The sequence below is a fragment of the Artemia sp. Qi Xiang Cuo genome, chromosome 12, assembly GCF_049724085.1.
Source record: "Artemia sp. Qi Xiang Cuo chromosome 12, ASM4972408v1, whole genome shotgun sequence".
NCBI classification, from domain to species: domain Eukaryota; kingdom Metazoa; phylum Arthropoda; class Branchiopoda; order Anostraca; family Artemiidae; genus Artemia; species Artemia sp. Qi Xiang Cuo.
The window spans coordinates 45,815,282-45,838,427 of NC_142805.1; the positions used below are offsets into that span (position 1 = coordinate 45,815,282).

Consider the following 23,146-nt stretch of genomic DNA (forward strand, 5'->3'; position numbering starts at 1 on the left):
CCGTTGACAGAGCATCGAGCTTGTAGTAATTACAACAACTCTAGTTGTGACATATTAAAACAGAATTTATGTTAAAACAAAAACTTAGCGAAAATGACTTTTTGCTCATTTAAAAACTAGCTGGAGTGAAACATAGACAAACGGGAAGAACTCGAGCTGGATCAAGATTTATTTAAGAAATTCAGTATCATTTATTTTCCAAAGAAAAGTAAAATGTTATAGCATACTCTTATACCAATTTGATAAAACAAAGTTGGTGATTGTAAGCTGGCATATTGCTGTAGGAATCATTAGCTCGCAAGCGGCACGTATGCATTCTCAGATTCTTTGCTCTCCTCTAAATTTTGAAAAATTCCTTTTTTGAGGGTATTCTCATTGAAAAATGCATTTTTTTGGAACTTTCATAAAAAAAAATGAAAAAAAAAAATTGCCCCCTCCCCATTGTGGGGAAGTTGTCAGATTGTACACCGAAAAATGCAAAGCCATCTAAAATAATTATTGAACGACTAAGGAAGTTTCCAGGTTTATAATTATCAACAAATCAAAGGGTTGCCGTCAGAATTTTTCCAATTTTACCAAAGCTGGCTACTTAATGTTCACTTTATTTTTAGTGCTATCTTTCACTCAATTTCATCTTTGAATTTGTGACTATTAATCTACAGCTACTCTATTCTTTATTTATAACCGTTGTCAGTATCATTTTTACCCTTTAACTTATATTCGTATCAGTGCTATCCCTTCTTTTTTTACTCTCCGACAGTGCCCTATTTGGTTCATATAATTTGGCATATTAAAAGCTGTTTTTTTGCATGAACAGTTAATTTGTCTAATTTATTATGCTGAAATGGGGCTTTTCGGTAACTCGGTACTAAAAAAGCAAAAATGGATAATATTTAAATCAGCAACAACGGACAAAAAAAATATGAATATAGCGCAAAAACATGCTATGAAATAAAGAAAAAACACAAGTACAAGTAAATTTGGGAAACCTAGCCAAACAGGGAATATCCTCCTAAGTCTAGTTTGTATGACCCTCATTTAACTCTTAATCAAGAAGAATGTGAGGATGTATATAAATCCGAGGCCGAAAAAGTAGTTGTTTTTCGATCCCGCTGGATCCCAGGGAAGATTTTATGGTACCCACTCCCCCTCCCGAAAGGCCTGAAGTGAGTGCACCTGTGCTTTTATTTCTTCTTCTTTCAGTTAATTTGATAATTCATATCAACAGTGTTCATCTAAATTGCAAGACTAAGCCCCTGATCTGTGATGTGTGTAAGCGGGCTTTCAAGGCTCAACATTCATTAGTTGCCCACTGTACTAAGGAACATCCTTCACATTTGGTAAGACTTTTTGAAAAAATGGGGAGGGAATCCGAATAAATGAGTTAAATAAAGATGTGTCATCCAAAATCAAAACATTGGGGTTGCAACAGTAGCTAAAACCTGGTAAAAAAAAAAAAAAAACACAGCCCATAGTAGCCCAAAATAAGGAAAACCGGTTTTTAAAGAAACTGTCATGTGACAAATATTTCGCATGTAATACTCTTTTGAAAATAATAATTTAGCTTCATATTCAACCGGACAGTAATTTGTAATTACGAAAAGAAACTCGCGGACGGCTGGAATAAGAGCATGAAGATCCTAAAAAATGTCATCGTTATTGTTGAAACTCTCTGACTTGATGTTCGTGATGTAAGCACGAAGTCGTAAAACTAAGTTGTCGTCGATTCTCCCATGCTTAGCAAAAAAAAAAAAAAAAAAAAAAAAAAAAAAAAAAAAAAAAAAAAAAAAAAACGCCTGTTTTTTCAGCTATCAATTTGTTTTAACCGTGGTACATTTTATTTTATCTAAATCACTCTCAAGCAAGATATGACTTTTCTTTGTAGCAGTGCACTCCAAAAAAAACCTGCAACTAAAAATTTTAGCCCTCCTAAAAAGCGCATCGGAGTTAAAACACTAGCGATGAGTGTTTTAAGAGCGAAAGAGCGATGTGTCTCCCGTGTTTCTTTCACCCCGTAGCTTTGTATGGAAGAGGTAGTCGTAAAAACGTGAAAGGTGGCTTGTTCGGTCTGAAGTTTTATTGTTCTTTTTAAAGGCAAAGATGGTTTGGGAGCAGCCAGTCCTGCTTTGGCCCCAGACACCCTGATAATCCCCTATGACATCAGATCAAAATTCAAGATATTCATTTCACTCAGAAAGATCGAAAATAAATTTCCGTGGGTAAAACGATTTATGCAGCCCCAGGGGCAAGGGTTTCGAAACATGCAATTGACCATTGACGTATTTTATATATTCATTCATTGAATTATATATTCATTGATATATTTTAGTAGAAAGGTAGACATGTTACACCTTGTTAAAGCTGGAACCCTGCAAAGATTTTAAATATGTATGGCTGGTGATATAAATTGGCTATCTAGAGTGTCGGTGAAGCTATATCATTTGTTAGTTATATAAATATTGTGTATCAGCGTACCAAGATTACATATCCTCTAAGTAACATTGATTGTCCTTGGTGTTTTTAGACATACGAATGACGTAAAAAATTCGCGAAAAACTCCGAATTATTCGCTAAAATAGCAAGCAGCTGGCATAAGCACGTCACAAAAAAAATCAAAATATAAATAGAAAGAATGAAAAAACGGAGTAAAAATATTTTTCAATGCTAAAAATGATCATAAGTTGGGATTTGTCAATGGAGATTATCATAAATGATCAAAAAGGTATAGACAAACTATTACCCACCCATATCAAAGTTGGCGATCGAATGGGGCGCAAAAGAGGATTTTATATGAGCGTCGACATAACTGGGTATGACATAACTCTTTGGGGCGTCCTGGCTGTTTGGGTCTAAATTCTTGTACATGAGAAGGGAGAAGGTAGGGAATATTTTTCAAAATGAACGCAAAGACGTCGGTGAAAGTCAAAGCTTCAGTTAATTGCCCTGTTTCTCGTTGCACTCAAAAATTCTTTGAGTAAAGCACTAATAAAACTTTGGTGCAGCAAGTGAGGGGAAGGAAGAAGGGGTAGTCCCCCCTCATATACAAGAAAATTTTTGTTCCTTTTAAGTTCTAATGTCGATTTTCATTTTTGTTTGAAATTTTTTTGTTTGTTTTATGTATGTAATTGTGGACGGGTTTGTATATTGCTTATAGTTAGCACTTTAAATATAAATGTAAAAATTTTCAAAAAGATTATTAGAAAAAAAATCGGGAGCGATAAATCTGTGCAAAAAGTCATACAGCATGGTGCATCACGTTGTTGAAAAGAAAAATCCTTTATGCGTAGTGTATCTTTAGCGATGACTATTCGATTGAAAACCTACATTTGATTGTGTATATATTGTGCCTATGCCCTACTGTGAAAAAGTTACAATTAGTAAGGGAAAATGCTCTATCAGACATTATTATGTTAAACCTCCAAAACTTTTTTGTTTGCAGATGAAAACTATAAAAGAACAAAATAAATATTTTTTATTGAAGATAGGGGGAAAGTTTATGCGCCAATATGAAAGAAAATGGCTACGATATAATACGATGGAACGGATATAAAGCGAATGCAATAACTGCTCATTTTCGTTCAAGAATCGGTAACTTTGTCCCTCCGTCGGAGGTGTGTTCAGTCTTGGCTAAAACTTTGAAGTCATTTGTTCTCTACTTAAGATTTTGAACCCAGGACGTTTTTGCTTAGTAGACTAAACCAGAATATTCCCCCTTTTTCTCTCAGCTTTCGTCAGGATTGTAGATAACCGCGTTCCTTTGTTTGTTTCTTTATCTCTTCTTTTTAGCGGCATCTTGGAGCAATGGGAACAGGAAATATGTTGGGATCGATGAAAGGTATTGAAGATTCGTTCAATTTGCCTGGCTCTTTGAATATGCCAGTTAAGAATGCCAGCAACGTTCAAAACGCTGACCAGTTCCATAATGATGCAAACAGAAACAACTTGCGAGGTGATTCTTCTTCCGTGCTTTTAAGTGAAACATATGCAAGTGAAACATTGGTAAATTCTAAAGGAAAAATCCCGGATCAAATTAGTGTAAATATTTCTATTGAGGGTGATTCTGGGGTAGTTTCCCAAAATAGACCAATAGTAAACCAAGTTGAGAATCTGGACAATGTTCAAGTCAAGGGAATTAATGTTATCGCTAAGAAGTCCAAAATACATGACGGAACTGCAGTTTCTGCTGAATGGTCGCCAGAAAAAAAGGTCGATGGCCCATCTTCCAAACAAGTACATTTAGATGTTTCTGATCTCAATGCGGATGTCACTAGAATGCTCACATTACCCCATAAAGATGAAATAGCTATATTAGACCGTTTAATGCAAGAAAAAGAGACGTTACCTTTGAGACCCGTGTCAAAAAAACTAGAAATTCGGACAGTGATAGACACTCATACAAACAAAGTTCATGAAGCAGGGTTGTTAGTTGAAGATGGGATCAAATATTCTGTTTGTTTAAAATGTAACCGGCGATTCAAAAAAGTGAATGATTTAGTCCGACATCTTCGAATACACAATAAAGAAAAGCCATTTCATTGTAATAGATGTAATGCTGCTTTTTCGAATAATAGTGCGTTGAAAGAGCATGTACATATACACCAAGAACCTGGTTACGAATGTAATATTTGCGGAAAGAAGTTTTCTTATAAGCGGCTTCTGAGGTCTCATAGTTTGAAACACGATAACAAGAGTCTCCCCTGCTCCATCTGTAAAGTCTCTTTCCCAGATAAAGCTGAATTCTGTAATCATGTCTCGGAGCATAAAGCCAAAGCGAATGAAATGCTAGAAAATCCCATAAGGATCCAAGATAATTCGGAAAATGGTAAGTTTTTTTCCAATAGCGCTTTGACATAGAACTAACTTTCCAAATTAGGTTTTAAACAACCCTGATTAAAAAGTTACTCTCAAATCCCTAAAAGTTTTGTCAGTCGATTATTTGTTAGAAAAAGATTTCCCTTTCTTAATTCCCTTTTTTTTTCAGGTAACATTTTTCAAACATACGAAAAGAAAATTTATTTCTGGCTTTGATTTACCACTACAATCATGAAGCATATGGTGGGGGGAAATATGCATAATTTTTGTGAAAGTACTATATTGGCTTGAGCATAGAAAATGTTCCCTATAACGCTGGGTTAAAATGACGCATGGCTAAAAAAAAAAAAAATTAAAAGCGGCTTGCTGTTCAATTAAAAACAACAAAATTTTGAATGGCCAATGAGTCAATGAGTCATGGAATGAGTCAATGAGTCAATGAAAAGAGTCAATGATTGGCTTTGATTCTAAAATCTCAAAAAGTGTCAATGCATGTCTAACGCGGGACTGATACATTCAAGTTGTTTTTTCAACGATTTTCTGCTATTCAATAAAAGTCTGGGTGAAGTAAATTGGAAAAACTCAACAACTGAAATTATTCTCAGTGAAAATATGATACATCTACAGTGATGTTAAACGAGGCTGTATAGTATATGAGTTTCTATAGAGCTAACTTAACGAAAGAAAGATCTAAAGCTGAACTGGTCAGCCATGACAAAAACGAAGAGAGAAACAAAAATCTCAAGATGAAGAAACAGACGGGACTACGGCCAGTTGAAGAAAAAAACAAACTAAAACGAAGCGGGTATTTCACCTGTATAGAACAAGGCGTCTTCAAAGCTAAATATAGACGAAAAACAAAGATCAAATCTAAAATAATCTATAGCTATATATATATATATATATATATATATATATATATATATATATATATATATATATATATATATATATATATATATACTACTGCGGTTGAGGAACACAGAAGTATTTTTATACACAATTGCGAGAAATAAAACAAACCAATATGTATCTATGCAATTGATACTACTGCGATTGAGCACCACAGAAGAATTTGTATGCACAGTTGCGAGTTTGTTCAATGTTGCGAGTCTGGCTAAAACAAAAGAAAATGAATATAAAATTAATTATTTTGTTGCGAAATAATCCTTCTGTTTGGTTCCACTGCTGCAAGTCTCCTTGGTCTTATATTTAAACTAGTCTCCTGGTGATTTTGTAAAACCTTTTAACATTACTAGCTATGGGTTCACTTTTAAGAAGAATGTCATAAGTCGAGTCAATGTTTAAATTACTGTATCTCTATGTATTGAAAAACTAGTAAAGATGTGTTTTTTTATTTTATTTTAATGGATTATCTAGCCAATTGTGTCAAGCCCCTGACGTTAGAAATAGCTGTGGCATAATCAAATTGTACTTAGTAGTCAGGGTTGTGGAAAATGTGTTCTGCCAAAGCCGAAACGAAAGTTTCAGGAAAATTTCGAAGCGAAGGTTTCCGAAACGAACAAAAACCTTAGAGCCTTATCTATTGAGTTACGATGCTCAATAAACCGTTTAACAAACCCTTGGTGGACTCAGCCAAAGTAAAACTTAGTGCAAGAACAAGGAAATTGCTACCTAAATTCAGGTAAGGGAACTACCTAATTTGCCACGAGTCCGACTCTTTCCAGAATTCAGGAAGAAACTCAAGTGTCTAACTGATTCATAGCAAGTATCAACGTTATATTTACGTAAATTTGTTTAAGTCTTTTCACGAATTTTACGTAAAACGAATTGTTCGTAAATGCAACGCATTGCACTCCCGGTCGAACGCAGAGAATCAGGAGAGCAGCACCTGCGCTTCGCAGACCATTGGTGAGATGCGGATTTTTTTTTTTTTTTTAGTGTTCAACACACTTAAATGTTTAATCTAGTAATGTTATTCACACTTAGTTTCATTTTCGAATAAAAGAAGGAAAATTATTGCGAAGCGAGGGAACACAGCCATTGTCGATATAAAACTGGTCTTGCTGTATTGTTTTTTCTTACTTTCTATTTTTTTTTTCTAGGGTCGATTTCTGCTACTATTCAGACTGGAACTGCGCATAATGTTTCCTCGACCGCTATCGATTCTGCAAATTTGAAACTTAAAGACGGAGGTATATTTGTATGCCAACAATGTGGCAAATTCTTCCTGTCGAAGGCTGAATTAACTGCGCATATTACGTTTCATAACTCCAATGAAGTTTATGTGTGTGCCAACGACGGCTGTGGTGAAAAATTTGGAACCAAGACAGCTTTAAGGAAACATATGGACAAACATAATTTGAGAAACTACTTATGTCCTTACTGCCAAGAGATGTTTAAAACTTATTCTGGCTGCCGAAAGCACATAATGACTCATTTAGGTGAAGTAATTGAGAAAGGCAGGCCTTTTGAAAGTGCTCTCAGTGATAATGATGACAAACTTTGCTCGGAAGCTAAATACGAAGTGGCTATTGCCACATATCAGAAACAAACGTCCACACATGATGCAATGCAATGTTTGAGTAATGATAACAACTATCGGCAGGATAGGGTAGGTGTTGGTGTCCGTGATAGTACTGATCAGTCTGAGATAAATGCAACTTATAGTTTTAGCAAATGCAATGACACCTTGGATTCGGGTAGTAATTTATCAAGACATCTGTCTTGTGGTGATGGTCAACTTCTCAAGGATTGTGAATACTCTGACATTGATGTTCCACCCATTAATAAAGTAAATGTGCCGACTATTAACTATCCTGGAAATCTAATTGAAAATCAAGAAGAAACGGTTGACAATCTCGGCTCTGGATTGAAAAGAATGGACTCACCGAGTTTGCTCCGAGCTTTTCCCTTGAAAAAGCGACTTCAGCTAAGAAACAATAAAGTTAACACCGAAGAAGAAGAGGAAGAATTGATAATTGTTGGCTCTAATAAAAATAGTACAAATGAAAATAACGAAGCTGAATCTTTAATGTGGATTTCCCGGGAACAGCTTCTTCAAATATCACATTCAAACCCAAGGGACGCAATAAATAATGCGACCGAGAGCGAAGAAGGATATAGAATTGTTTTTGTCTGTGATAATGATCAGGCTGATGCTCAAGAACATATATATACTCGTGACAACAGCTTGGTTGTTGTACAGCAAAACTTAGAGCCTGTTCAAGTTGACAAGCATATAATATGCATTGAAGATGATGAGTTAGATGAAACCTGGTCGATCACTCAGTCAAGAAAATCGCGTAAAATGAAATCAAAGCAGACTAAGAAAATCTCTGATAGTAAGCGGTTTAAAGGGGATAAAGAGGTTTCCTTGGAAAGTACTTTTGCATGCAGTCTCTGTTCATTGTCGTTCAAGACACGTGCTGCAGCTACGAAACATCAAGATAAAATACATGCGGCTAAGAAGTGTCTTTTATGTTTCATGGATTTCCTTGATTCTGGTAATTTTTCTTTTGTTCTATAGTGCATAGTTTCGCTCGACATTGCTCATTCCCCTTGTAATCATCTCCCTTGGGAATCTCTCATCTCCTGGAGTTCTTTTTCATCAAAGTAATATGTTGAATCCTTCAAGCAAGAATTTGACTGCTGTATAAGTCTAAAAATGAAATTTTGTAAAGGACTAATTTCGTATCGTGAATGTTTGGTGTTCCGGGTGCCACCAAATAAATCATGAGATGAATGTTATGCCAACTAAAGGTTGTGACTGGTAATTGGTAAATTTTAAGGGGCAGCTAAAATGAAGTTTTTGAGCTTTTTGTGGGGACTGTATTTTTTTCAAGTATCTATAGATATAAAGCAAAATAAGGATTCAGGTTTGTACCTGAATAATGTGGCTTTACAATGGAATATGTCCCATAGTTTTTAAGCTGCAGCTTCTGAAACTTATTTTCCCAATCATGTCCAATTTCCCTCGCCTCCTAAAAAATCAATATACTTCCTCTGGTTGAATTCGGTAAGAGTGCAATATTTGATTTTAAGTGAGAATTGTGAGTATGATCTTTAGCAAGTTAAAAAAGTGCTATTCTGAAAAAAATCACATATTTTATGTATTGAGCACCAAGCATATTGCTAAGCATCGGTAGCAGTATCTTGAATGAGCCAAATTAAAAATTGCTTTTTGTGCAGAATAATCAACCTAAAACTTAAGAGGGAATTTTTATCCAAGTGCTATGAGCTAGAACTATTTCAAAGGAAAACTAAAAAAATGTACAAATGGTAATCCTTATGATTCATAATCAGGCTCATACTGAACATCATCCGGATAGTTTTACATTGTTAGAATGCTTTTCACGATTTTGTGGTTGATTAATTTGACATGTATTATTTCCATTATTCATTTTTTTAAACAGGCACCAATACAAAATCGTATTAGATTCAGTTATTCTTGTTTTCTTCCTACAAGGGAAGGTAAACATTTTAACAGATCCAGATCTATGGACAACGGCCTCTGCAAAGGGTTGGCTCGACCTTTTCGGGGTACCTGCAAGACTAGGGACCTTGCGGTCAACTCTATTCCCACTTGAGGAGTGGCGCCCCTCGAGGAAATTACAGCTTTGTAAACGACACAACATTCGGACGGGATTCTGATTAATGGACAATTCTTCTGGGCTTGTTATGTTTCAATGGGTATCTTTGGGCTGAAAAACATCTTCATAGCTAATTCATCTACTATGGGCTGCCTCCCCGTAGTAGCATAATACTTGTAGGCATGAATATATAATGAGTCGGAGGTAATAGGCTTGAGAATGTCTGTGCAGGATTTCGAATCTTGTTTATAGGAGAGCATCGCCAAGTGCTGAAGACCATGTCTTGATGAAGATGGGCCCAAGATTACACAAAGCCTGCATTCAACTGGAGGTCCCAGGGACTTTTTGCTGTCCGGTTCTAAGCCGGCTTAAGCACTTCGGTGTAGACTTGAAAAGATATGTGATCCCCGTCCTGCACTGGTATCCGGGATCATTGCTTTTCCTGAGGCGAAAATAATTTCAATGATTTAAAGAACATGAAAATTGGAACTTGGAATGTTATGACATTAAAAAATGACTATCGTATCGACATTTTGACTGACGAATTCAGACGATTCGAACTAGATTTATTAGGAATTTCAGAAACTCATATCCCAGGGGTAGGAAGCATGACATTAGGTGATATAGAATTTGTTTACTCAGGCAGGAAGGATGGGGTACATAGGCAGGGAGTAGGGCTCATGATGAATAAGGAAGCTACGGAGTCTTGTTTAGGCTGGGGAGGTATTAATAATAGAATACCAATTGCTCATATTGTGACTAAAAAGTTCAGGGTATCAGTTATAGTAGTATACGTCCCCGTAGAACCGACTGACGGAGATACTAGGGACTCAGATGAATTTTACGTACAGTTAAAGGAGCAAATAGACAAGGTCCCTGGTAGAAATATGATGTTTGTACTGAGATATCTTAATGCCCAGGCTGGTAGAAAGAGAGATAAATGTTATAAAAGTCGAGGTGAATTTGGGATAGGAAAAGAAAACAGCAATTGATGCAGACTTTTGCAATTGTTTAAGCAAAACAATATTGATATAACAAATGCAGTATTTGGTCATAAGATGGCTCATAAGTTAACATGGTATTCACGTGATGGTAAGACAGCAAACCTTATTGATTATGTTATAGTAAACCGAAGACTGGCAGGATCAATACAAGATACTAGGGTATATAGGAGTGCTATTTTTGATGTTAAAAGTAAAGATCACCATCTAGTAGTGTCAATGGTTAATTTAAAACTGAAATATCGGAAGGGTAACTACGTCCTGGGAAGTTATGATGTTGGTAGACTCCAGAATGAGAATTTGACAATAACTTTCGAGGAGCAGTTGAATACTAAACTGGCGATTTTCAAATTTGACAATGTAGAAGATGGTTGGAATAATTCTAGAAAAATAATTTGTGAAGTTGCTGAAGGTGTATTAGGGAAGAAAGCTAGAACTGCAGCCAAGAATATTAGTGAAAAGGCTTTATGTTTAATAGAAAGGCGAAAGGACTTGAACAAGAATTATCTGAGTGATAGATCGTATGAAAATAAAGGGAATGTAAAGAAAGTGGAGAAAGCAGTAAAGTATGAAGTAAGGTGGAGTGAAGTGGAGGCCATGGATAAAATTGCCGAGGATTTGGAAGATGCAGCTAGACAGCATAACAGTAAAATATTGTACTGGCATGTTAAGAAATTCAGAGGGAGTAGTCAATCCGGACTTGTCCCAGTTAAAGATAGGAATGGGGTCGCAATTAGCTATAAGGAAAAAACTAAAGAGAGATGGGCCGAACATTTTGAGAACTTGCTTAACCGAGCTAGAGATGCAGGAAAAAATATAGATGAAAATGATAAAGTTCGTGATACTTTGGATGTGAAGGAAGATTTGTTTTGTGAGGAGGAATTAGCAACAGTACTAAAAGGATTAAAGAATAATAAGGCTCCAGGTGCTGATGGGGTGGTAAATGAGTTTCTTAAATATGGTGGCTCTGAGCTCAGAAATAAATTATTGAAGATTTTGAATATGATTTTTGAAAAAGGGGAAGTACCTAATGAATTTAGGAAAACCTTAATTAAGCCACTTTATAAGAAAGGTGATAAAAGTGAGTGTGGTAATTATCAAGGCATTAGTCTGGTCTCTGTAAGTAGCAAATTGCTTAGTAATATGATACTTTTTAGACTGAGAGATGCTGTAGACAATGTTTTAAGAGAAGAACAGTGCGGTTTTAGAAAAGGTAGAGTATGTGACGACCAGATTTTCACTCTTAGGTTAATAATTGAGAAGTGCCTGAGTTTTCAAACACCTTTGGTCCTCAGTTTTATAGATTACGAGCAAGCGTTCGATTCTGTTGATAGAAGAGCTTTATTAAAGGTTTTATCCTTGTATGATATACCAGACAAATACATTAAAGTGATTAGTGCTATGTACGAGAATAACACTGCTGCGAATAAGGTAGGAAATGAGGTTAGCAGCTGGTTTTGTATTAAATCAGGAGTTAAGCAGGGCTGTGTTCTATCCCCCTTTATATGGATTATTTTGATGGACTTTTTTTTAAGGAGCACAGGAAAGGCAATGGGAGACCACGGAATCAAATAGAGAGGAAACAGTCTGCTGGACTTAGATTATACTGATGATTTAAGCATCCTAAATAAAAGTGTGAGTAAAATGAATGAACTTTTAGAGGTTTTGTGAGTTCAGGGTGCTAGAATAGGTTTAAAAATAAATGCTAAGAAGACTAAGTCACTAAGGCTAGAAATAAGTGAAGATGAAAAGGTGACGTTGGGTGATGAAAACATTGATCAGGTGGGCAGCTTCACTTACCTTGGTAGTATTATTAGTAAAGATGGTAGGAGCAGTGAAGATGTTAAAAATAGAATAGCCAAGGCTCAGGGTGTTTTTTCACAGTTAAAAAAAATCTGGAAGAATAGGAAGATAAGTCTGCAAACTAAGATTAGAATATTAGAAGCTACAGTGATGACGGTGGTCAAATATGGCTCTGAAGCATGGGCGCTCCGAAAAGCGGATGAACATTTACTAGATGTTTTCCAGATAAATTGCTTAAGGATTGTTCTGGGTACCCGGCTGACTGACCGTATTTCAAACAATAGGCTATACGAAAAATGTGGTTCAATACCGCTCTCTAGGGCTATAATGAAAAAAAGGTTGAGGTGGTTAGGGCACGTTGTGCGGATGAAGGATGACAGATTGCAAAAGATTGTTCTTTTCGGCCAACCATCTAGGGCTAAACGGAAAGCAGGTTGTCCCCGTCTGGGGTGGGAGGACGTCATAAAGAAAGATTGCGGTGAGTTGTTAGTAGTAGTAGTAGTATATATATATATATATATATATATATATATATATATATATATATATATATATATATATATATATATATATATATACGAGGGGCGTTCAAAAAGTTCGTAGAACTGCATACAAAACCTTATTTCATAAAAACAAAACCATCACTACTTTTCAATATAGTCTCCCTTAACTTCAACGCACTTAGATCACCGGTGCTCAAGTGCCGCAATTCCAGCTTGGAAGAAGTCTTGTGACTGGGAATTGAACCACTGATCCACGGCAGATATCAGCTCCTCATCGTCACCAAAACGCTTTCGACGAAGGTCGGACTTCATGGCACGAAACAGGTGGAAGTCGCTTGGGGCCAGATCCGGACTGTAGGGTGGGTGAGCCAACTGTTCGAAGCCCATATGATTGATTGTGGCTTGTGCCACGCGGCTCTTGTGCACCGGCGCATTGTTATGAAGAAGGAGAACACCACAAGTCAGCATTCCTCACCTCTTAGTCTTGATTGCCTGACGCAACTTAACCATCCGATCCGAGTAATAGGCACCAGTGATGGTAGACCTTCTGGGCAAGTAGTCGATTAGCATCGAATTCCAAAAGACTGATGTCATGACCTTGCCTGCAAAGGACTGGGTCCGAAACTTCCTTGGAGGCGGCGAGTCACTGTGTTTCCACTGCTTGGAGGTGATCTTGCTCTCAGGGTCCCAGTGGTGTACCCATGTCTTGTCTCCAGTTACAGGTCACAAATAGAAGTCTACTGGGTCTCGCCTGTAGAGCTTGAGAAGTTGTGAACTGAGCTGCATCTGCTGCTGTCGATCTTGCAATTGACGATTTTAAGGCACCCAACTGGCGGACACTTTGGAAAGACGAAGATGGTCGTGAATAATGTTGAAAACGCTCCCTTCGGAAATGCCAACTTCGGTTGCAACTTCTTTGACCTTTAAACGACGATCAGCTATGACAAGGTCTTCCACACGCCGGATGACCTCCGGGGTCGTCACTTCCAAAGATTGACCGGACCTTGGGTCGTCTTCCAGGGATTGACGGCCCCGCTTGAACTCTGCGGCCCATTTGGCGACCGTGGAATACTTGGGAGCATCTTGCTGGTACACCTTGGCCAACCGATCTGTGATTTATTTAGCCGAAGAACCTTCTTTGACAAGGAATTTGATCACTGCTCTGTACTCGATCAGTGACAAATCCATTTCTACAGTGATGCAATGACTTTGGAGTCTTCTTATATCTGAAAGAACAAAGCAAAATGAACAGTTTTCAGGCTGTGAATATCATTTACCTAGATAAGCATGCATGCAGGGTTAGACCTTATTTCTTCATTTCTAAGTGTTCCGCTCTACGAACTTATTGAACGTCCCTCGTATAGATATGTATATATATATATATATATATATATATATATATATATATATATATATATATATATATATATATATATATATATATATATATATATATATATATTCAAAAATACCTTTTTTTCTCTCCTTGGATTTAGTCAGCGTTGCCAGTCAATTTTCCAATTGAATGCAAGGTTTGATTATGACAAATTAGGTTAGATTTGGTTAGCCGAGGTCAGGTTGGTTTAGGTTAGCTTAAGTTAGGTTTACAACCCATTTCTGATATTTAGAACCAAATTTAACCTAATCTAAACTTACATAATCTAACCCAACTTTAATATCAGGGCCGTATCCAGGATTTTTTTTTCGGGGGGCGGGGTTAAAAAAACTCATAACAAATGTTTATATACATTTTTGTTACGTTTTTACGAGTCAGAAAAACATTTCCCCCCCCTCCAAGCCTCCCTAGATACGGTCTTAATATATATATATATATATATATATATATATATATATATATATATATATATATATATACGTATATGTATATATATATATATATATATATATATATATATATATATATATATGTATATATATATATATATATATATATATATATATATATATATATATATATATATATATATATATATATATATATATATATATATATATATATATATATATATATATACATATATATATATATATATATTAGTCTATATATAATCATATGTCCCCTACCTGTAATATCAGCTTTGCGTACTGAAATCAGTAACATATTCGCGCGCATATTCATGTAACTTTCTTTTATTACTATTATTTTGCTTTGGTTTTCAATTTGATTTCAAATTTACTAATTTAGGTGACTTTAAGAAACATCTACAAGAGCAACATAAAGAAGGACCTGAGGTTTTTACTTGTTGTGAACAAGCATTTAGGGACTACCAAGGCTTTTCTCAACATTTTTTAACAGTTCATGCTGCAGAAGAAGAACCGGGACCTACGGTTGTTGTGAGTATTTCGCTTTATTTCTCTTTAGTAGATTGTGAGTATTTCGCTTTATTTCTCTTTAGTAGATTTTAACCCTTTCATTTTAACTTGTGCATCTATGACCCTACAAGAGCTCATACCATATTTCGTACCTTTATACCTCTTAGTCTACAAAGCAAATAATTTCTTTTGTTCCTGTCTGGAGATATAAGTCTGTCTTCTGTTTGGGAAAACTAGTATATTTTTCCCCATCAAGTAAATGAGTCACTCGTCACAGTGAATGAGGTCATGAATAAAATAGATGTTTATCTAGTGTCTATAATGCTTGACCCTGTTTCATACTGCAAATCTATCTGGAACTGTCTTCTGGGGGGGGGGGTCATCAAAGTATGTGTTGATCCCATCTAGTGAGGGTTCAATAGCTTCGTAAAACTTGGCGATGAAAGTATGCAAAGCACCGGCTAAAAATCATGCTATTTTGACGTGCCTGGAGTTGTGAGAAAGGTATGGTTTATTTGTTAATTTTCGCAACATTTTTAGTACCTATGAAGGAGGCAAGAGGCTCCCTGATTTAACGGAATCTCCAATCTTCCCTTTATTTTTTATATAATTTGACTTTCCAAATTTTTATATCGAAATTAGCCGTGGACAAAAAGTAGAAAAAAGAGTCTAATTGCCAATTAGACAGTCAGTTAATTATTAATTATGTAAACTCTAATTGTTTGATTGTGTTAGTTTCAAATGGTCATTTAGCGTAATTAAATCATAATAAAAATGAAGAACCACTAAGTTTTAATGATAATTACAGAGGACAGAAAACATTGTAATTAAAAAGGGTTTTCGGCCTGGAAAAAAACGAACGGGAATTTATTGTAAGATTCTGCCATATTTTGATGTAGTTTGGGTCAAGAGAAGAAAATTTATTTGAATGGCCCCATTGTCTCCCAAGAAGATTTGACAATATCACAGATGTATTACCTGAATAGGTCCCATATAGTATAGAAACACCTTACAGTTCACGAATAGGTAATTAGCCGCCATTCATCTAATAGGAATGACAAAATAAATGCTAGAAGCAAATCGGATTAGATATTCAGATCGAAGCAACCGGTTTCGCTCCTCTGTCAATATGCTCCAACCTAATTGGGAACCTGTTGGCAAGGCCGTACCCAGGATTTTTTTTCGGATTGGGTTTTACTCAAAGATTTTTTTTCAATGGGGGGTTTACACAAAAAAAAACTCAAAAAATACATACAAAATGTATTTATGTCCTATTTTGTTACATTTTTAAAAGTCAAACAAACATTTCGGGGGGGGGGGGGTTCAAACCCCCCGAATCCCCCCTCTGGGTACGGCCTTGGCTGGTGGTATGAAAGAAAAAGTGTAACGACGTCAGAACACAAGCTGTCTGTAGTCTATTATAACTTGACATGCCTATAGGTAGTGCCTTGTTAATAGTCAAGGAAACTCCATCAAACACGCGATTTTGCGACAAGCCTACAGCCGAAACTTGTACCAAATGCACAATCCAAAAAGAATTTTAAAGCAAATTTCAAAAACGCAGTGATGGATGAAGCTAAATCATACCTATTGAAGGATTGCAAAGTTGACGTCTTACATTGAAAGAAAAAAACCGTAAACGGCAGTAAAATAACATACCAAAAACTAGCAGAGAAAACATTAAGACACAAGAAGAATTTTTTATGAACAAGTGATTTTATCTGTGATAAATAACACAGATTTTGCAGAAAATTATTGTTACTGATTGTGAATCTAGTTTCAATTCAATTACTTGAAACGGCCTCTTTTTCAAATCCAGTTGTGCTGCTGAATCTTGTGACTTGCGCTGAATGTTTACTTCATATGCCCTTTCATCGTGTGAATTCTGTCTTCATAAAGACCTATGTTTGATTCCATTAGTTTGCACAAGTTGTGTTGTATAAATTTTGTTCAACTTGGATTTCAAATTATCACAAGTAATGTCATATTGTTCTGTTTTTCTTTGTAATTTTTTTCGAACTCCCTCATTTGGTTTTGAGGTCTTGGAAAACTGCGCAGCCTTTGGTTCCGCTTCATGTCACGGTGAAAACCGTAGGGGCTTTTGCTATATTTTCTTTTTCTTTTTTTTTATAGCCTATGAATATATTTTTCCTTCTTTGGCGTTTAACTAGTCAGAGCGTTTCGTTGGTTTGATGTACTGATTTTTGTTTTAGGATCTAGGACATTCTGGGTAGGATCAATTTGTTGTAGTTTAGCTAGTGTCTTCTTGATTTCTTAAATTCGAAAGTACGCCGAGCGCATTTTCCATAATGGTGTGGAATTTGTCTCTGTCTCTCTTCTCTGTCTCTCTCTTTCTCTCTCTCCCCCTCTTTCTCTCTCTAGCTCTCTTTCTCTTTATTTTTAGCAAACAAGAAGTAAAAAACCAAAAACTTAAAAATAGAAGTGTTCAAAGGGATATACACCAAATTGGGGTATATCTACGGGATGTATCAAGTTAAAATAATCTTAATCCAAAGGATATTTCTTCTCTGACAAACCGGATTCTATACCCGAAAGTAGATTTCTTATAGCAATTTTTTTTTTTTACTGTTTTGGAGTTTAGCTACAATTGAATTGCTGGAATCAGTTTTTAAAAAATGCTTATTCTCAAACACAATTCAACTGACTCAAGATGCTCTGCACTATTAGGTGTAGTAGCCAACATATTTCTCTACATTAGCACTTGTGGTAGTTAACAAAATTCTAATTCAAATCTGCTCCAACTGTAAGTATATCTTCGAGCTCAAGTTTTTGAGGCACATAAATATCTGGTAGTCCTGATCAGCGTCTAACAAGTAGATATAATTTTATTAATTAGTAAGCAATTACTTGTTGTACTTACGTATCAAGTTTAATTTAGTCTTAATTTTGTTCTAATAAACATTGAAACCACTAATTTTTGTACGCTTATAACTTTATAACCCTGTTTCTGACACGAAACGTAATTCCCTTTCTAAGATTTCATGATCGAAACCCAAACAGTATGAGAAACTGATAAGAGGGGAAACTAATTTTGTTCCTAAGAACATGTACAACCAATGCCACCTAGCATTACCAAAAAAATAACAAAGTTAGTTATAAAAGCACAAATAGAAACATTAGTTTTTCTTATGTTTGTTTTTTTTAGCTGACCTATTTTTCAAACACTAACGTAACTTTTAGGGCCGGATTTAAACCTTTGGCCTTCTTTGCCCAAGCGTTCTTACCGCTCCGTTTTTGCGAGATTTTCGGGGAAATCCCCGAACATTGGGGGGATAGTGGAAGCGCTGAACAGAATGCAACTGAGTAGCCAAAAGTAATGAAAGAGAGGAGTGATTCTGAATTCTCAGCTGCCATTCTTGGGAAACATCTAACAGTTTATATGATTTTCGGGGAAATCCCCGAACAGTGGGGGGATAGTGGAAGCGCTGAACAGAATGCAACTGAGTAGCCAAAAGTAATGAAAGAGAGGAGTGATTCTGAATTCTCAGCTGCCATTCTTGGGAAACATCTAACAGTTTATATGATTTTCGGGGAAATCCCCGAACATTGGGGGGATAGTGGAAGCGCTGAACAGAATGCAACGGAGTAGCCAAAAGTACTGAAAGAGAGGAGTGATTCTGAATTCTCAGCTGCCATTCTTGGGAAACATCTAACAGTTTATATGATTTTCGGGGAAATCCCCGAACATTCGGGGGATAGTGGAAGCGCTGAACAGAATGCAACTGAGTAGCCAAAAGTAATGAAAGAGAGGAGTGATTCTGAATTCTCAGCTGCCATTCTTGGGAAACATCTAACAGTTTATATGATTTTCGGGGAAATCCCCGAACATTCGGGGGATAGTGGAAGCGCTGAACAGAATGCAACTGAGTAGCCAAAAGTAATGAAAGAGAGGAGTGATTCTGAATTCTCAGCTGCCATTCTTGGGAAACATCTAACAGTTTATATGATTTTCGGGGAAATCCCCGAACATTGGGGGGATAGTGGAAGCGCTGAACAGAATGCCACTGAGTAGCCAAAAGTAATGAAAGAGAGGAGTGATTCTGAATTCTCAGCTGCCATTCTTTGGAAACATCTAACAGTTTATATGATTTTCGGGGAAATCCCCGAACATTCGGGGGATAGTGGAAGCGCTGAACAGAATGCAACTGAGTAGCCAAAAGTAATGAAAGAGAGGAGTGATTCTGAATTCTCAGCTGCCATTCTTGGGAAACATCTAACAGTTTATATGATTTTCGGGGAAATCCCCGAACATTCGGGGGATAGTGGAAGCGCTGAACAGAATGCAACTGAGTAGCCAAAAGTAATGAAAGAGAGGAGTGATTCTGAATTCTCAGCTGCCATTCTTGGGAAACATCTACCAGTTTATATGATTTTCGGGGAAATCCCCGAACATTGGGGGGATAGTGGAAGCGCTGAACAGAATGCAACTGAGAAGCCAAAAGTAATGAAAGAGAGGAGTGATTCTGAATTCTCAGCTGCCATTCTTGGGAAACATCTAACAGTTTATATGATTTTCGGGGAAATCCCCGAACATTGGGGGGATAGTGGAAGCGCTGAACAGAATGCAACTGAGTAGCCAAAAGTAATGAAAGAGAGGAGTGATTCTGAATTCTCAGCTGCCATTCTTGGGAAACATCTAACAGATTATATGATTTTCGGGGAAATCCCCGAACCTTGGGGGGATAGTGGAAGCGCTGAACAGAATGCAACTGAGTAGCCAACAGTAATGAAAGAGAGGAGTGATTCTGAATTCTCAGCTGCCATTCTTGGGAAACATCTAACAGTTTATATGATTTTCGGGGAAATCCCCGAACATTCGGGGGATAGTGGAAGCGCTGAACAGAATGCAACTGAGTAGCCAAAAGTAATGAAAGAGAGGAGTGATTCTGAATTCTCAGCTGCCATTCTTGGGAAACATCTAACAGTTTATATGATTTTCGGGGAAATCCCCGAACATTGGGGGGATAGTGGAAGCGCTGAACAGAATGCAACTGAGTAGCCAAAAGTAATGAAAGAGAGGAGTGATTCTGAATTCTCAGCTGCAATTCTTGGGAAACATCTAACAGTTTATATGATTTTCGGGGAAATCCCCGAACATTGGGGGGATAGTGGAAGCGCTGAACAGAATGCAACTGAGTAGCCAAAAGTAATGAAAGAGAGGAGTGATTCTGAATTCTCAGCTGCCATTCTTGGGAAACATCTAACAGTTTATATGATTTTCGGGGAAATCCCCGAACATTCGGGGGATAGTGGAAGCGCTGAACAGAATGCAACTGAGTAGCCAAAAGTAATGAAAGAGAGGAGTGATTCTGAATTCTCAGCTGCCATTCTTGGGAAACATCTAACAGTTTATATGATTTTCGGGGAAATCCCCGAACATTGGGGGGATAGGGGAAGCGCTGAACAGAATGCAACTGAGTAGCCAAAAGTAATGAAAGAGAGGAGTGATTCTGAATTCTCAGCTGCCAGTCTTGGGACACATCTAACAGTTTATATGATTTTCGGGGAAATCCCCGAACATTGGGGGGATAGTGGAAGCGCTGAACAGAATGCAACTGAGTAGCCAAAAGTAATGAAAGAGAGGAGTGATTCTGAATTCTCAGCTGCCATTCTTGGGAAACATCTAACAGTTTATATGATATTCGGGGAAATCCCCGAACATTGGGGGGATAGTGGAAGCGCTGAACAGAATGCAACTGAGTAGCCAAAAGTAATGAAAGAGAGGAGTGATTCTGAATTCTCAGCTGCCATTCTTGGGAAACATCTAACAGTTTATATGATTTTCGGGGAAATCCCCGAACATTGGGGGGATAGTGGAAGCGCTGAACAGAATGCAACTGAGTAGCCAAAAGTAATGAAAGAGAGGAGTGATTCTGAATTCTCAGCTGCCATTCTTGGGAAACATCTACCAGTTTATATGATTTTCGGGGAAATCCCCGAACATTGGGGGGATAGTGGAAGCGCTGAACAGAATGCAACTGAGTAGCCAAAAGTAATGAAAGAGAGGAGTGATTCTGAATTCTCAGCTGCCATTCTTGGGAAACATCTAACAGTTTATATGATTTTCGGGGAAATCCCCGAACATTGGGGGGATAGTGGAAGCGCTGAACAGAATGCAACTGAGTAGCCAAAAGTAATGAAAGAGAGGAGTGATTCTGAATTCTCAGCTGCCATTCTTGGGAAACATCTAACAGTTTATATGATTTTCGGGGAAATCCCCGAACATTCGGGGGATAGTGGAAGCGCTGAACAGAATGCAACTGAGTAGACAAAAGTAATGAAAGAGAGGAGTGATTCTGAATTCTCAGCTGCCATTCTTGGGAAACATCTAACAGTTTATATGATTTTCGGGGAAATCCCCGAACATTGGGGGGATAGTGGAAGCGCTGAACAGAATGCAACTGAGTAGCCAAAAGTAATGAAAGAGAGGAGTGATTCTGAATTCTCAGCTGCCATTCTTGGGAAACATCTAACAGTTTATATGATTTTCGGGGAAATCCCCGAACATGCGGTGGCGAGTGGACGCGCTGAAGAGAATGCACCTGAGTAGCCAAAAGTAATGAAAGAGAGGAGTGATTCTGACTTCTCAGCTGCCATTCTTGGGAAACCTCTAACAGTTTATATGATTTTCGGGGAAATCCCCGAACATTCGGGGGATAGTGGAAGCGCTGAACAGAATGCAACTGAGTAGCCAAAAGTAATGAAAGAGAGGAGTGATTCTGAATTCTCAGCTGCCATTCTTGGGAAACATCTAACAGTTTATCTGATTTTCGGGGAAATCCCCGAACATTCGGGGGATAGTGGAAGCGCTGAACAGAATGCAACTGAGTAGCCAAAAGTCATGAAAGAGAGGAGTGATTCTGAATTCTCAGCTGCCATTCTTGGGAAACATCTAACAGTTTATATGATTTTCGGGGAAATCCCCGAACATTGGGGGGATAGTGGAAGCGCTGAACAGAATGCAACTGAGTAGCCAAAAGTAATGAAAGAGAGGAGTGATTCTGAATTCTCAGCTGCCATTCTTGGGAAACATCTAACAGTTTATATTATTTTCGGGGAAATCCCCGAACATTGGGGGGATAGTGGAAGCGCTGAACAGAATGCAACTGAGTAGCCAAAAGTAATGAAAGAGAGGAGTGATTCTGAATTCTCAGCTGCCATTCTTGGGAAACATCTAACAGTTTATATGATTTTCGGGGAAATCCCCGAACATTCGGGGGATAGTGGAAGCGCTGAACAGAATGCAACTGAGTAGCCAAAAGTAATGAACGAGAGGACTGATTCTGAATTCTCAGCTGCCAGTCTTGGGAAACATCTAACAGTTTATATGATTTTCGGGGAAATCCCCGAACATTCGGGGGATAGTGGAAGCGCTGAACAGAATGCAACTGAGTAGCCAAAAGTAATGAAAGAGAGGAGTGATTCTGAATTCTCAGCTGCCATTCTTGGGAAACATCTAACAGTTTATATGATTTTCGGGGAAATCCCCGAACATTCGGGGGATAGTGGAAGCGCTGAACAGAATGCAACTGAGTAGCCAAAAGTAATGAAAGAGAGGAGTGATTCTGAATTCTCAGCTGCCATTCTTGGGAAACATCTAACAGTTTATAAGGGTCCACGGAATTCCTGTGTCGTTTTAAAATCACTGTTCTGTGAATAGGCAGCGCGGCGGTGGAGTGCATCTGGCACTTGACGATAAATCACAGCAATCCAGTTTTTGTTAAGAAAAAAAATCACTCTGTGATAATTTTCTGCGCCCCTAGGTCCGGGCCTAGTTGGCCTATTAGTAAATCCTGGCCTGGTAGTCTTAACTATTCTATAAAAAATAAAAGTGAGCCTGCTACCTGTAAATCGAAGGTCATATCCAGATAAACACCTATAGAAGAAATTGAAATTTAACTTCTTTTGAGCTTTCTTAGTTCTGTCATGGATCAGACATATGTTAAAACACCGGCAATTGGCTGCTCTCTTTCCAGGCTCTCCTCTTGAAACTGATATCAGCCAATACCCAGTTTAAGCAGCTTTTTATTCATTACATGTTAATGCTCCTTGAAAACCAATTAGAATTACTGTTAATCTGACATACTTCTTACATACTTGTCACTTTCTAATTACATTG

General features: G+C 37.3%; 1 protein-coding gene across 2 annotated transcripts in view; it reads left to right on the forward strand.

The window, feature by feature from the left end:
• Positions 1-23,146, forward strand: part of LOC148946181 (uncharacterized) — a 72,237-nt gene that overhangs the window by 44,951 nt on the left and 4,140 nt on the right. For both annotated transcript variants that reach the window (XM_089098258.1, XM_089098259.1), the window contains exons 9-12: positions 1,204-1,340; positions 3,787-4,822; positions 6,879-8,279; positions 14,879-15,027. In XM_089098258.1, coding sequence (XP_088954384.1) covers positions 1,204-1,340; positions 3,787-4,822; positions 6,879-8,279; positions 14,879-15,027 — 2,723 coding nt within the window. The remainder of the gene's footprint in view (positions 1-1,203; positions 1,341-3,786; positions 4,823-6,878; positions 8,280-14,878; positions 15,028-23,146) is intronic.